Here is a 13,962-nt window from a genome sequence, read left to right on the forward strand (position 1 = left end):
TAATTTGCCCAGAGGTGGTTTTACTTTTATTTTTAGGCAGGATGTAACAGTATAAACATGGGGGGAAAAAAAACACAGAAGGTTACAAACATACCACTGGCCCAAACAACAAAACACCTCAATGTCAGCAGTTGAGGACAGAAGGCAGGTGGATGATGGAGTCAGAGACACAGAATGCGAGTTTTAGCCTCACCTTCTGTTAGCTTTGTGACTTTTCAAATTTAATCTCTCTGAACCTGAGTTTCATCCTCTGTAAAACGAGGCTACGCTGCCTTCCCTCAACGGCTGCTGCTGCGGGGCCGAAATGAGGGAGGGAACGGGAGAGCACTTCGTCGACTGCAAAGCACCACACAGACCGTTGGCCATGCTTGTGACAAGGATTAATGTGCTTTTTTTCCTATGATCCAGATTTCTAACTTACGTTCACATAACTGGCATTAATATAATCTTCGTTTCCCTGCAATAAGACCCGGGTAGTGTCATCTGTGGGGGAGAAAGACATTCACCGATTATTCCGAGTGTTATTTTTATCACACCAAGTAAACAAGAGTGCAGTTCCCAGCCCCATCTGCAGCTCGCGCCTCATTAGCATAAACACTATTCCCCAACTGTTCAGAGTTTGAAATGGCTGCAATAAAGACGGTGGTGTTTACAGACACACTGAAAATCGTTCCAGAATACCAGACAATCTGTTTTAAAAAGGGAAACATTATCTCAGGGTGTGCGGGGGTGGGGGGGCGGGGCTCCGGGAGGAGGCATTCACGACACCACCGGATACTCACAAGGCAGTACGTCTTTATAGCGGTTTTTGTCCAAATTTTGAGGCAGCTTTGCAAACGTGATGGCCAAACCCGGCTTCTTTCTGTAGAGTTGCTGTAGGACAAATAGAGAAGTTAAAAAAAATTTGCAAAAAAAAGCTAGGAAGAGCGCGTGAAAACATACTTTAACAGTAAATTTACCATTCACAGCACCAAAATCTTAACATTTACAAGTGATTATGTATTATATATTAAGAGAAGAATCTTCCCAATAAGGAATTCTACAATCTCATGAGAAACTGACTAAACTCTTCAATAATTTTTTTTTTTTTTTTTTAACATGAGGATCTTTGGGGATAAAAGTCACAGGAAGAGGTATGAGTCACAGATAATGGATCACGGTAAGTAAAACCTCATCTTTATAACAATTATTTGACAAGAGCTAAAAGCAAGTAGGGAAAAAAAGAAGAATTCTGACTAAAAATTAAATGCAAATCGTTTACATTAGTCTAAAAACATTTTCCTCCAATTTAATGAAATGAACCATATTTCCTGCTAAGAACAAGAGCATTTCATTCATCATTTCAGAAATATTCTTCCACAGTAAAAACATTTATTCCAATACATAGTAAACTAGCAAATCACTAGCAAAATTTCAGTTCGAACCATTTTTGCATAGCTCCAAGCATGTATTAGACACATCTGTACTGTACCTGATGTGATGTTGACAACAGCTCTGTGAGAGGTATTAGCAGTATTATTTTGTATGCAAGAGGCAGAGATTAAATGCTTTGCTCAAGGAGTTCCCCTTGTGGTGCAGCGGAAATGAATCCGACTAGGAACCATGAGGTTTCGGGTTCGATCCCTGAATCCCTGATCTCTCGCAGTGGGTTAAGGATCCGGCGTTGCTGTGGCTGTGGCGTAGGCCGGCAGCAACAGCTCTGATAGACCCCTAGCCTGAGAACCTCCATATGCTGTGGGTGGGGCCCTAAAAGGACCAAAAAAAAAAAAAAAGCTTTGCTCAAGATTACAAACTAGGGGTTGAACTCAGATCTGACTCCAATGCTTGAGTTTTTGTCTTTGAAGCCTCATTTTATTGAGGTATGACTGACATGTAAAAAGTGGTATATATTTAACATATGACTTGATGAGTTTGGGAATAAGTATACACCCATGGAATCATCGTCACCATAAAACCCTAAGACACATCCATCCTCTCTTAAAGTTTCCTCCTGCCCTTTTGAGTTTTCTTTTCTACACAACAGTATTCTCTACTTTGAACTAGAGAGTGAAATACTAGTCACCAGTGGTTTTAGTTAACTTTACGAGAATTTTTTTTTTTTTTTTTTGTCTTTTTGCCATTTCTTGGGCCGCTCCCGCGGCATATGGAGGTTCCCAGGCTAGGGGTCCAATCGGAGCTGTAGCCACCGGCCTACGCCAGAGCCACAGCAACTCGGGATCCAAGTTGAGTCTGCAACCTACACCACAGCTCACGGCAACGCCGGATCGTTAACCCACTGAGCAAGGGCAGGGACCGAACCCGCAACCTCATGGTTCCTAATCGGATTCGTTAACCACTGCACCACAACGGGAACTTCCACGAGAATTTAAAAAGTTTTTTTTCAGTGTTGGAAGTGATTTTTTTTTTTTTTTTGCAGAAAACTTGAGAAATTTAGACTAATATAAAGAAGAAAATTACCCTGAGATGACTCTTTTCATTTATTTTCTCCAGTTTTTTTATGCACACATGTATACAGACATATGTAGTTATATATAAACACATATAATACACAGATACACCAAGTTTTTAAAAACAAAAAATGAGATTGAATTATGTATTACCACTTTCCATGTTATGTTCTACGGTACCCTAATATTTTGAAAGATGCTTATAGGTATTGCTCAGAAAAAGTTTCAAGATCAAACAAATTTGGGAAATACAACAAGTCATCTTATGTTTTATGAAGCCTTAAGATGGCAAGTGCTATAATGCATAAGCTTACTTAATTCTGATTAGCTAGGCATTTCTCAAGCTATTTTGGCCATGGAGGATCTCATGTCTCACAAGTAGTATTCTGGGAAATACCACCATAACTTTAAAGGCTGTTTTTCCTACTTATTATATAGTGCTTAGTTCCTGGTGTGATTTAAATACTCGAAATATTCTCTATACACATGATTTTTACCGGCTCAATAATCTACAGGTTTTCGTAGCTTAACTTTTATTCTACTTCTTGATTAGCTATTTTCAAATTTTTACTATTATAAACTCAGGAACAGAATGATTGTATCAAAGTGCATTTTTGAGGACTTTGATATCTATCCACACATATATGGTCATACAACTCTGGAAGTAACTTTTTGTTGCTGTTGTTGTCTTTTGATGGTTGTACCTGAGGCATATGGACATTCCCAGGCTAGGGGTTGAATCGCAGCTGTAGCTGTTGGCCTACATCACAGCCACAGCAATGCCAGATCCAAGCTGCATCTGCAACCTACATTATGCCTCTCAACAATGCTGGATCCTTAAACCACTGAGCAGGGCCCGGGATCGAACCCACACCCTTATGGATGATGATGATAATAGTAATAATAATAATCCTCAGATTTGTTTCTGCTGAGCCATGCCAGGAACTCCTGGAGGGCAACTTTGTATGAGAATGGTTAGTCTGCCAAATTGCAGCTGACATGGTCAACTAAAATGCGTTTGCAATTTGAATAGGGAGGCAGAACCATATTTTTCCCTGTATATTTTTGCAAATTATATTTCTTGCTTTATAAACCAGCCTGTTAGTCTGTTTTTCTCTTATTCTTTTATTAAGCAAACAAACTGTACAGAAATCATCAGGAAAGAATTAGCATAGAAATTTTTGGTTATTATGTTACGTCTTATATAGTTACCAAACGTTTAGAATTTTTAATCTCTCCCTAAGTTCAACTACTAATCACCTTTACAATTTCAGTTCCTAACAATCAAGGAGCCACCGAGCAACTTCTTAAATAGCTGTGAGCTTTAACAGACTCTCTGGGCTACTTCTAGAGACAAATGCATGATTTATTGGAAGTTCTGTTTGATTCTGGGAGGAGGAGACTTATCTGAGTCAGTCAAATTCCCCTAAACGACATTTTGGTTCTAAGTGACTAACTGCATAGATGTGAAATCCAATTAAGTGAATATAATCAGCACGCTAACCTGGGATAAAACATTTTTCTTTTCCAAATAACAAAAATGTAAATGTAATCAACTTGAGATGGTCTAGCAGAAAAGCACAGCTCTAGTGAAAGGCTTTAATCCTGAGTACATGACTATATCTAAGCAGTAATAATCTATTGATAGGACTGGAAAGTAGCAACAGAAAATAAAAAATAAAGCTCTATGGCAGTATCTTAAAATTTTTAAATGTGCACACTCTGGGCTTTATCTGACAGAAGTGCATAAAGATACATATTGAAGAAATTTAACTGCAGCAAAACATTTTTTTTAGCACACAAGTATGCAAGGATACAAACCAAATTGTTTGTAAATTATAACAGCAAGAAGGAGTCTAAGAGTTCTTGCTGTGGTGCAGTGGGTTAGGAATCTGACTGCAGTGTCTCAGGTTGCTGAGGAGGTTTGGGTTCAATCCACAGCCTGGTGCAGTGGGTTAAAGGACCCAGCAGCTGTGGCTCAGAATTCAGTCCCTAGTCCGGGAATTTCCACATGAGGCTATTTGAAAAAAAAAAAAAAAAAAAAAGAAAGGAGATGGGGGTCAGGAGACTATTAATTTTACTTTGGTTATTTCTTAATTACTTGAATTATTGCAATGTGATTTTTTTTTTTTTTTTTTGGTCTTTTGTCTTTTTAGCGCCGCACCCCTGCATATGGAGGTTCCCAGGCTAGGGGTCTAATTAGAGCTGTTGCTGCCGGCCTATGCCACAGCCACAGCCATGCCAGATCCGAGCCATGTCTGTGACCTACACCACAGCTCATGGCAACGCTGGATCCTTAACCCACTGATCGGGACCAGGGATTGAACCCACAACCTCATGGTTTCCGCTGTGCCTCGACAGAAAACTCCCCAAATGACTGAAGTGAGAAAAAGAACAACAAAAGAAATCTATATATAAAATTTTAAAATATTTTCACAAAACACTGGGTAAACAAAGCTAAGATTTGGGGGGGCGGGCTGTATAAGGACGGACAACACACTCATTTTTCTGCCAGCCGTGCCAAGGCTAACATTGAATCCTATCCCCACTGACCTTCCTCCGTCCTATTCACACACTTAAGTTTCTGAAGGCGTTAGCAGTTGTTTTTCAAGTTCTTTTAATTCACTGACTCGTCTCCAGAGCTTGCGAGGTGCTTTGCAAGCTGGGTGTGAAAATTCTGCCCAGAGAAGGGTGGCCCGGGGGGCAGTGATGTGTTGGAAACACAGGTGTGTCTTTCTGGAAGGATCAGGATTGGGGGGATATGATTGGAAGGCTACTAGCCAGAACTTGAGACAAGGCTCTTTCAAGAACTACTCATTGGAAAAACACAGTTTGCTTTGTTCATTCCCTGGCTGAAGGTGTGTGAGGCAGGCCAGAGCTCCCGGTCTTTGGGATCCCTTTAATTTTGCCCTAGAATGAGAGCTATCAGGAGGCTGGAGACAGAGGTCCCAGGAATGGAGGGTTATAAGACACTCCATTTTATTAAAATCTTAATTTTTATGTCCTTAAGTGCTTTGGTCTCATCATTATCAGAGTGTAGTTCTAAGCAGCTCTGAATCAAGGGTAAATTATAAGATCAGCTGAGAGGGTTTGCTATGGAACAACTGTATTTAAATTACAGCATCATTAGCACCTCCAAAAACAGGAAACTGAACGGTGGGAGCTGGATTGTCCAGCGCGGTACAGGTAGGATGGATAAGACAGTATGTTTTTCCAGTTTAAACATTCCTCATTTGAAAAAAATCATCTAATAGTAGAGGGAAGGCATCAGAGATGACTGTGCTCTCCTCAGCCTGCTGGCCCACGTCTCCCAGAAAAAGCCCTCAGACATCCGATTGGCTCCAACCTGCGGATGCTGGCGAGGCCCAGCAAGGGGAAGCAAGCACCCCACCGACTGTATCGCCAGTGAAGGGGGATTTCTCAATGGAATTCCTGAAGGGCTGAGAACCCGAGAAGGGGAAAGAAAAAAGGGAAAAGTGGAGGGAGCTGAAGGGACAATGGATAAGGAGAGCAAATAGGAGAAACATGCCTTTTCATGCCCTTGGCAATGACCCAGACTCTCCTGCAGGGCAACAACTTCCAAAACAGCCATTCACTGTGCTTTCTGTTTCAAGCACTAAATAAACTGTGGTCTCCAAGAAGGTGAGTATCTTGTTTGTTCCGTTCACCACCATGAAGTCTAGGCCAGAGTTGTATCTGGCACATAGTAGGTGCTCAACAAAAATGTGCGGTGTGGAGGAATGATAGGCTCTGCTGCTTTGTCTTTTTTTGCCTTTTTAGGGCTGCACCCACAGCATATGGAGGCTCCCAGGCTAGAGGTTGAATCGGAGGTGGAACCGCTGGCCTCTGCCAGAGCCACAGCAACACAGGATCCAGGCTGTATCTGTGACCTACACCACAGCTCATAGCAACATCAATCCTTAATCCACTGAGTGAGGCCAGGGATTGCACCTGTGTCCTCATGGATGCTGGGCAGATTTGTTTCCACTGAGCCATGATGGGAACTCCTCTGTTGCCTTGAACAAAGGGCACAAACCACTTAAATAAAGCAGGACAAGAGGCCCCATGGAGCCATATAATTAAGCTAAGGGGAACCCATATTTCACAAAGGCCCCAAGAGCTTGTTCTCCACTTTCACTGCTCATGGACAGCTTGCCTACACTGGGGACTTCCAGTCTCCCTTGGACTTGACCCAGTCAGAAGTCAAGGACACTGCCTTGGGGTGGGGGTAGGGGGGAACTCACGAGTCTCTATCTTCCTGTAAAGGTTTGCTGAAATGAACTGACATTGTTGCTGGCAATTTGAGGACTTGAAATGCACAGCCCCAGATGCAGATCCCAATGCTGGCATACTCAAGTGCTTTTGCAGTGTCCCATTCACAGATAAACACTTGACAATAAACTTATTGGGGTGGCACGTGAGTCCCTGGCACTTGAAATGTAAAGGCCCCACACATAGCCATCCCAAAGCCTGCAGCTGGCTCCCTGTATTCCATGTGTTATACTTGATAATGTTTTCCTTTTCAAAGAGAAATAATATTTGGAAAATGGAAAAAAATTGTGGTAAGAATTCTGATCTTGAAGGTACACCTACATGTGTCAATTTAAACTTCTCATTAGGTCTTCAGCTACCTTTGTCTCTTACAATGCTCAAAGGAGCCACTAAGTCACTTGTTTTGATACTAATGGATGTTTCCTATAATGGATGATACAGGAGTGAATTCAGGAAAAACAGGGGTCAGAAGAGAGAAAAGGGATGGCTTCTGGGTTTGGTAAAGGAGGAAGATACCCAGGTGGGAGGGGTGGGCATCTGAGTTTGACATGACCTGTGGTGGAGCCTCTGCTGTAACCCGTCAGTCCTGCGAGGCAGGAGGATAGATGTTTCTCATTTTCTATCAACTGCATCCCACGAGTCTCCAAAGAGGCTCCAAGGCCACTGGATGAGGATGGGCACAAGGGGCCTTTGTTTGCTGAGAAGCTGCTTCTCAGAGGAGTCAGCATCCTCACTTAGCCTTTATCCAGGGCCGTCTGTGCTGAATGCAGACCTGTTCCCTCGCCTACATGGAAAGCACCACTCTGGGAAAAAGCATAAAATGAGCCACAAGTTACTCTCAGGAAGGAATGGCCTTGGGGCTGAGTCAGCAAATTCCATAGAGGAGGAGAGCGTCCTGGAGGTGGTAATGGAGCCGTGTGAACCCCAAGTCTGGGCTCCTTTACCCAAGAGACAGAGGGAACGCCCTACGTTGTCTGAACACAGTATTTAAGCAGTCTGAGCCGCTCGCAAATGCTGGCAAAGCGCTCACGCCCAGGAGCTCACACAGCCTTAGCTCCTGGTGGGGTGGGGGGAAGGGCTCCAGTTGGAGGTTGGGTGAGGAACTGGGTCACACCTGGTGAGTTCTGACAATGGACTTTCAACACAGATTCTAATCCTGGCTCTATCTCTCATCAGCTGTATGACACTGGCCAAGACCTTTAGCCTCTGAGCCTAGTCTCCCTACCTATAAAGGAATGAGCCTACGGACTGTGGCCACATCTGTCTCTCAGAATGGGCTGTGAGAGTCAACCGAGACAACATATGTGAAACACGCTTGGTAGATTCCAACGTGCTAGAGAAATGCTAATTATTAAGTGTGATTTTATTACAGCTGGGACCAAATGCTTTCTGGAACACATGTATAATTGTTTACTGAAAGCCATGGGAGCGAAGGGAATTCCGCTGATGAAAAAAATGCCTCAGAGCAAACTTTGCTGAAAACCCGGCTTATCAGGATCCAGCCCATGGCCCAGCGACCCCAGGGCAGGCCCTCTGTGCCTGGAGCGGGTGGCGTGGGCACCTGGAGGAACTGGCCCCACTTCCTGTCCCCCACCAGAGCGCAGCCTCAACAGCCAGGCCGCCCACCTGCCGACGGCACTGGAAGAGCAGGTGGGGAAACCGGAAAAGCCAAGACTCTGGAGTCAGTCAGCCCTGGGCTCCACTCCTTGTGTGGAGACTGGGCAGGTTCTTTAGGCTCTTAGAGCCTCTAATTATAAATAAGAGTTGTTACTTTTTATTGTACTCTGACCATGCGCCAGACAATGTATTAAGTATTTATCTCATCTGACCTGTACAACCAGCCCGTGAAATACCCAATTTATAGATGGGGAAGTAGAGGCCAGGGAGGTTAAGGGACACCCCTGAGGGCATACAGGAAGTGAGTGGTAGAACCAGGACTGAAAGTCTGCTTGGCTCCATATGGCTGGACAGCATCTTAGACCTTTTCTAGCTCCGACAGTGTGCTGTTCTAACAACTCGCACGTGGAAACTGTGTTTTGCTGTTCCCTGTATAACTACATAAAGCTGTTGAGAGAATAAGCTCTGGGTTAAGCCTGCCTGGGTTCCAGCCAAGTTGTGCCATTTACCCTGAGACGACCTCTCCGAGACTGATCCTTGAACTAGACAGAGGCGACAATGACAGCACCAAGCGCAGGCTGCTTTGGGAGTCCTGTGAGATGACTATAAAGCGCGGGGCACACAGTAAATGCTCACTAAAGGCTTCCCTGTGTATTAGGTTCTAGTTTAATCCTTCTTCCTTTAGGATTCCCCTGCTCTAGCAGCTGTATCAGACACTGTCCACTGCCTACACAGTGGCTGTTCAATTGTGTTCCACAGTCTAGGGACCCAGGGTTGTAGTATGGAGAGACTAAAAGGCCGGGAGGACTCTGTGGATCCCACCAGCTCCATCACAGAGCAACTCTGCTGTTATCTGTTCTGCATTCTGGAATTCTGCAAAAGATGTTATTTAGAAAGAGGGTTTTCCTACTTACTTTCTAGGAAATGTTTAGATTTCATGAAGGAAATGTGTGTACAGAGCAAAAGTTAACCCTAAAAAACTCTATGTTTTCCATTTCTTGTTTTTTCTGTGGTCCTGTAAGTCTTCTGTAAGCTCAAAAGGCAGGACTTAGGAGGGACAGTGGTGGGACAACAGTTCTGGTACAATCTTCACTCTCTCTCCTTTGGATCAGCCAATACATCAAAACCTCCTGGAGATCCTGTTAAGGGCCAATATCCAGGCCCCGTCCCAGCACAGGTGATTCAGTAGCTGAGGGCTGGGTCCTTTTAACAGGCTCCTCTGGTGTGTTCCATACAGTGGTCAGGGTGTCCCTTTTTGAGAACTACTACTCAAAAGCACAGGGGGCTAGGTGGGTACTTCTTTCTTTTTTTCTTTCTTTCTTTCACTTTTTAAGGCTGCACTTGCAGCATATGGAAGTTCCTAGGCTAGGGGCTGAATCAGGGCTGTAGCTGCTGGCCTATACCACAGCCACAGCAACACGGGATCCCAGCCTCATCTGCAATCTATACCACAACTCAGGCAATGCCGGATCCCCAACCTACTGAGCAAGGCCAGGGATGGATCGCATGTGCATCCTCATGCATACTAGTTGGGTTTGTTTCCACTGAGCCACAACAGGAACTCTTTGGGTACTACTTTCTTAAGCATTTTTTATCATCCTGATGGATTTCAGTGCACATTGTTCAAGGAACATCTGAAGTGGGCTTCCCAGAGATACATCATGAAAGTGGAGCCACCCAAATGGAGGGGATTTTCTGGAGTACTGTTCAAGACCAGGTGAGGTCTGACCAGACTCACCAAAAGCCCACAGCGCCTCCTTGTGGACAATCTGATCAAAGAGACCTGGTTCACCCTTGGCTGAAGGACTTCCAGCACCTGGGGATGTCATCCAGGACCCCTTGCTGTGCTGCTCACCTAGAAGGGCCTGTTTCCCTACCTGACACCGGCTGGGCTTAGTCTGCTTCAGTCTGTGGCCCTCCTGGAATACCCCTTCCCTGCACACGCAAGCTCATCCACTCTCTACATCTCACCTCTGGTTCCTACGGAACATAGATTCTGGGTCATGAAATCTTGTCCTATCTTGGTCCTGAGCTGTTTCTAGGACTCAGGATGCATCTCACAAATATAATCTGAAAAACTAGACTGTAAGCTCCTTGGGGCCAGAAACCCTTCTCCTTCCCTCCCTGGGTTCCTGACCCAGTGTTTGGCACATCGTAAATACCTAATACACAATGAATGAATGAATGATTCCACGGTGCCGTTCCCCTGCAATTCCTCCCCTCCCCACCAAAAAGAATAAAACCGATGTATTCTGTAGCTGGCTTTTCAGTGTTCCTTGTTTCAATTATTTTGGAGAGTACTTAAAAAATACTGAGTTTTAATGTTCAAAATGTGTGTTTCAATTGTGGACGTTTTCTGCAATGCAAAGCCAGAGAAGGCACCCTCTCCATTTTCATCTTTTAAAAATCTTAAGCCTATAAAAAATTTTTTTAAGTGAAAAAAATAAAAGAATAAAGGAAAAAAAAATCCTAAGCCTATGCGAAGCCTCTTTCAGGCCACTGGAAAAAAGGGCCATTCCTCTTTCTAGATATTCAGTATATATTTATCAATTTTACCCAAGTAATTCTAGTATTTCTACCCTCTTATCCTGGTATCTTTATTTCCACAAGATACAGACTTATTTTTTTATCTAATTATCTGTGAAAGCTGTTAAGTTTAAAACCCCCTCTTGATTTTTTTGGGTGGGGTCCGTTACTTTCACCTTGAATTCACTTGTTGGTTTTACTTTCTATTATTTAACGCACATTACTCTACTAATGTATTTTTACCCTCTATTCCTTATACCATCACAAATGAACCCTTCCATCACTGAAGACCCCCTGCATCTTTCTTTTTAATAGTCACATTACTCATCCATTCCTGAATCAAAACGCAGTCACATGTATTTGACAAATTTCCTAGCTTTGCTTCTGATTTTTTTCCTTTACATGGCTTTCTAATGATGCAATGCAGATGTCTGCCTTTGCATTCTATCTGAGACTCTCCTTCCTAATTTATGAATCCAGACTGTGTAAGCTGTCATTAATCATGATTCATTTTCTTTAATCGGCCTACTTGATGCTTCTTCTCTTATCTTTACTGCTTGAACTACTCTGTTTTCTACCACCTTTAAGAAATGTAGACGATAAACACAATCTATTTTCATTCTGTTAGGGGTCAGTAAAACTGACTCGAAAATCAAGTCTCCTCGGGTCCTACCTTGTTTTGTAAAGTCTCTGGGTGCTGTTGTCAACAGTCTCAATGCTGTGATTGGAGGTCCCTCCTGGGGAAGGGAGACGGGGCTTGACCTTGGTTTCTGCTTGTGTTCTGATTCTCTGGGGCACTTGGGAAGCCGAGCCCCTGTGCCCTCATGGGATGATACGGATACTAAGTGGTCGCAATTGCAAAGTGTGCCTGGTGGGGTCAGGACCCGGCTCCTCCATCAGCCCTTCTGCCTCACCCACGCTGCCTCTCCACTACTTTTGACTGCTGAGTGCTTCGAGCCTTTGCGTTGGCAGCAAAATATGCTCAGAGTCCCGCCTCCTTGATTTCTGACATGCTTCTCCATGACTACTGATCGTTACTAGAACAGGCAGGTGAGACAGAGTTCAGGGGCGGGCCGTGGTCGCCAGCCCCCGCCTTCTCTGAGGCCCCGAGCCCCTCCATGGTCCCTGGATGAGCACGGCCAGCTGGTGAGTTGAATGATCCGGCAGCAGCCGGCAGCCCACAGAGGCACTGGGGGGTCAGCCCTGAGGTCTCTTACCTCAAACTGGATCAGCACCGTCCCGCTTTCGAGGCCCTTCTTTAGCTGTTCCATGGATCCCTCCAGCGTGTCCCCACCCTCCGGACACATGGGGAAAATGGCCTCTGGGAAGAGCTGGTTCAGTTCGTCTTCAGATTTGATATCAGCAAATGAGTGGACCGCTGCAGTGGACGAGAAGGAACGTGTCGGGCCTGTGCAGCCACGCGCTGGGGGATCGGTTTCCTCCCCCCCAATTACACTTATGACACCTGAATGCAGATGGTTTAAAACATCTTATTAAATGATTAAGCACATGGTAATCATTTTCACCAACGACACTTCTTGTTGAATGATTCAATATGTGCTAATTATACAAAATGACATACTAATCTTTCTGGTTAGTTTTAAATGATGGTGTTTAGTACTCAGAGGCTTTTGCCAAAGGTATGAGAAAGGGAATGACTGTTTTTAAAGAACAGAGATCAGAGTTCCTGTTGTGGTGCAGCAGAAACAAATGTGACTAGTATCCATAAAGATAAGGGTTCAATTTCTGGCCCTGCTCAGTGGGTTAAGGATCCAGTGTTGCTGTGAGCTGTGGTGCAGGTCGCAGACATGGCTCGGATCCCGAGTTGCTGTGGCTATGGCCGGCAGCTGTGGGTCCGATTCAACCCCTAGCCTGAGAACTTCCATATGCCCTATGGGTGCGGCCCTAAAAAGCCAAAAAAAAAAAAAAAAGAACAGAGATCTTCTCCTGTTACTCTCTCTGAGCTGGTTATTCTTCTACCCCTGTTCTTCCCGAACCGTGTCTTTGGCCTACACCACAGCTCATGGCAATGCCAGATCCTTAACCCACTGAGCGAGGTCATGAACTAAACCCGCAACCTCATGGATCCCAGTTGGACTTGCTTCCGCTGCGCCACGATGGGAATCCCATGGGTCCCTTTTATCTGCTCCTTTAAAACAGGCATTTTCCCAGAAACTGGTGTGGGGTCTGGTGCTCTCTCCACACTGCCACTGTCCCACAGAGCTCAGGTGGTGTCTCTAACTCAGGCCACTGTTAGGAGGGAGGCCGCCCAGGTAAACATCTCTAGTCTGTGTTTCCTCTTTGGAACAAATTCTCCCTTCATGCAGACTCAATATGGGTTAAAAAAAAAAAAGGCCAAGGGCCCTTCCTTCCCCACCATGCACAATACGTCCCGGCCTCATATGCTTCTTTCTGTCTATGTCACTTCCTTCTCCACTCTCTTAAAGGGAAGACTTTGAGCTCATCTCTGAATTTTTCCCTTTCTACCCAGAAACAGAAGTCACTCCCTTTCGCAATAGCCTTCAATGGCTCCCTACTGCCTTCAAGATAACAGGAAAGAAGGAGGCAACAACTTTGGGTTTTCCCACAGAGTTGAACTGAATCCTCACAGTACTGAAGCAGGTGTCATTATTCCCATCTTGCAGATGAGGAAACTGATTCAAAGGGCAAGAGTTTTAAGTCCACATCTGGCTGACCCGAAAGACCACATTCTTTTCACTGACCAAAGAAGCTCAGTTCTTCTACTTATTTTTGTGGGTTTTGTCATATGTGCTCCCCCGCCCCGTCCCGTTACTATTTACTTATTTTTCTTTCAATCATTTTTTACTTAAATGTTTATTTTTAAAATGAACTCACTGGAGTTCCCATCCCGTGGCTCAGGAGTAACAAACCCGACTCACATCCATGAGGATGAGGGTTTGATCCCTGGCCTTGCTCAGTGGGTTAAGGATCCAGCGTTTCTGTGAGCTATGGTGTAGGTTACAGACATGGTTTGGATCTGGTGTGGCTGTGGCATAGGCTGGCAGCTTCAGCTCCAATTTGACCTCTAGCCTGGGAACTTCCATATGCTGCAGGTGTGGCCCTAAAAAGACAAAAAAAA

At 44.5% G+C, this 13,962-nt stretch overlaps 1 protein-coding gene across 8 annotated transcripts in view; it reads right to left on the reverse strand.

Annotated features, from left to right (window-relative positions):
- Positions 1-13,962, reverse strand: part of PTPN3 (protein tyrosine phosphatase non-receptor type 3) — a 122,793-nt gene that overhangs the window by 16,733 nt on the left and 92,098 nt on the right. For all 8 annotated transcript variants that reach the window (XR_014825168.1, XR_014825171.1, XM_084992103.1 and 5 more), the window contains 3 exons: positions 12,080-12,240; positions 783-873; positions 422-483 (listed from right to left, as the gene is read on the reverse strand). Coding sequence is in view for 6 of the 8 variants with exons in the window: in XM_084992103.1 (XP_084848229.1) it covers positions 422-483; positions 783-873; positions 12,080-12,240 (314 nt within the window). In the remaining 2 variants the exon portion in view is untranslated. The remainder of the gene's footprint in view (positions 1-421; positions 484-782; positions 874-12,079; positions 12,241-13,962) is intronic.

This window comes from Sus scrofa, chromosome 1, assembly GCF_054392235.1.
Source record: "Sus scrofa isolate SSC_HxYL_T2T_F1_AM1 chromosome 1, Sscrofa_HxYL_maternal_Yorkshire_Landrace_v2.0, whole genome shotgun sequence".
Lineage (NCBI taxonomy): Eukaryota > Metazoa > Chordata > Mammalia > Artiodactyla > Suidae > Sus > Sus scrofa.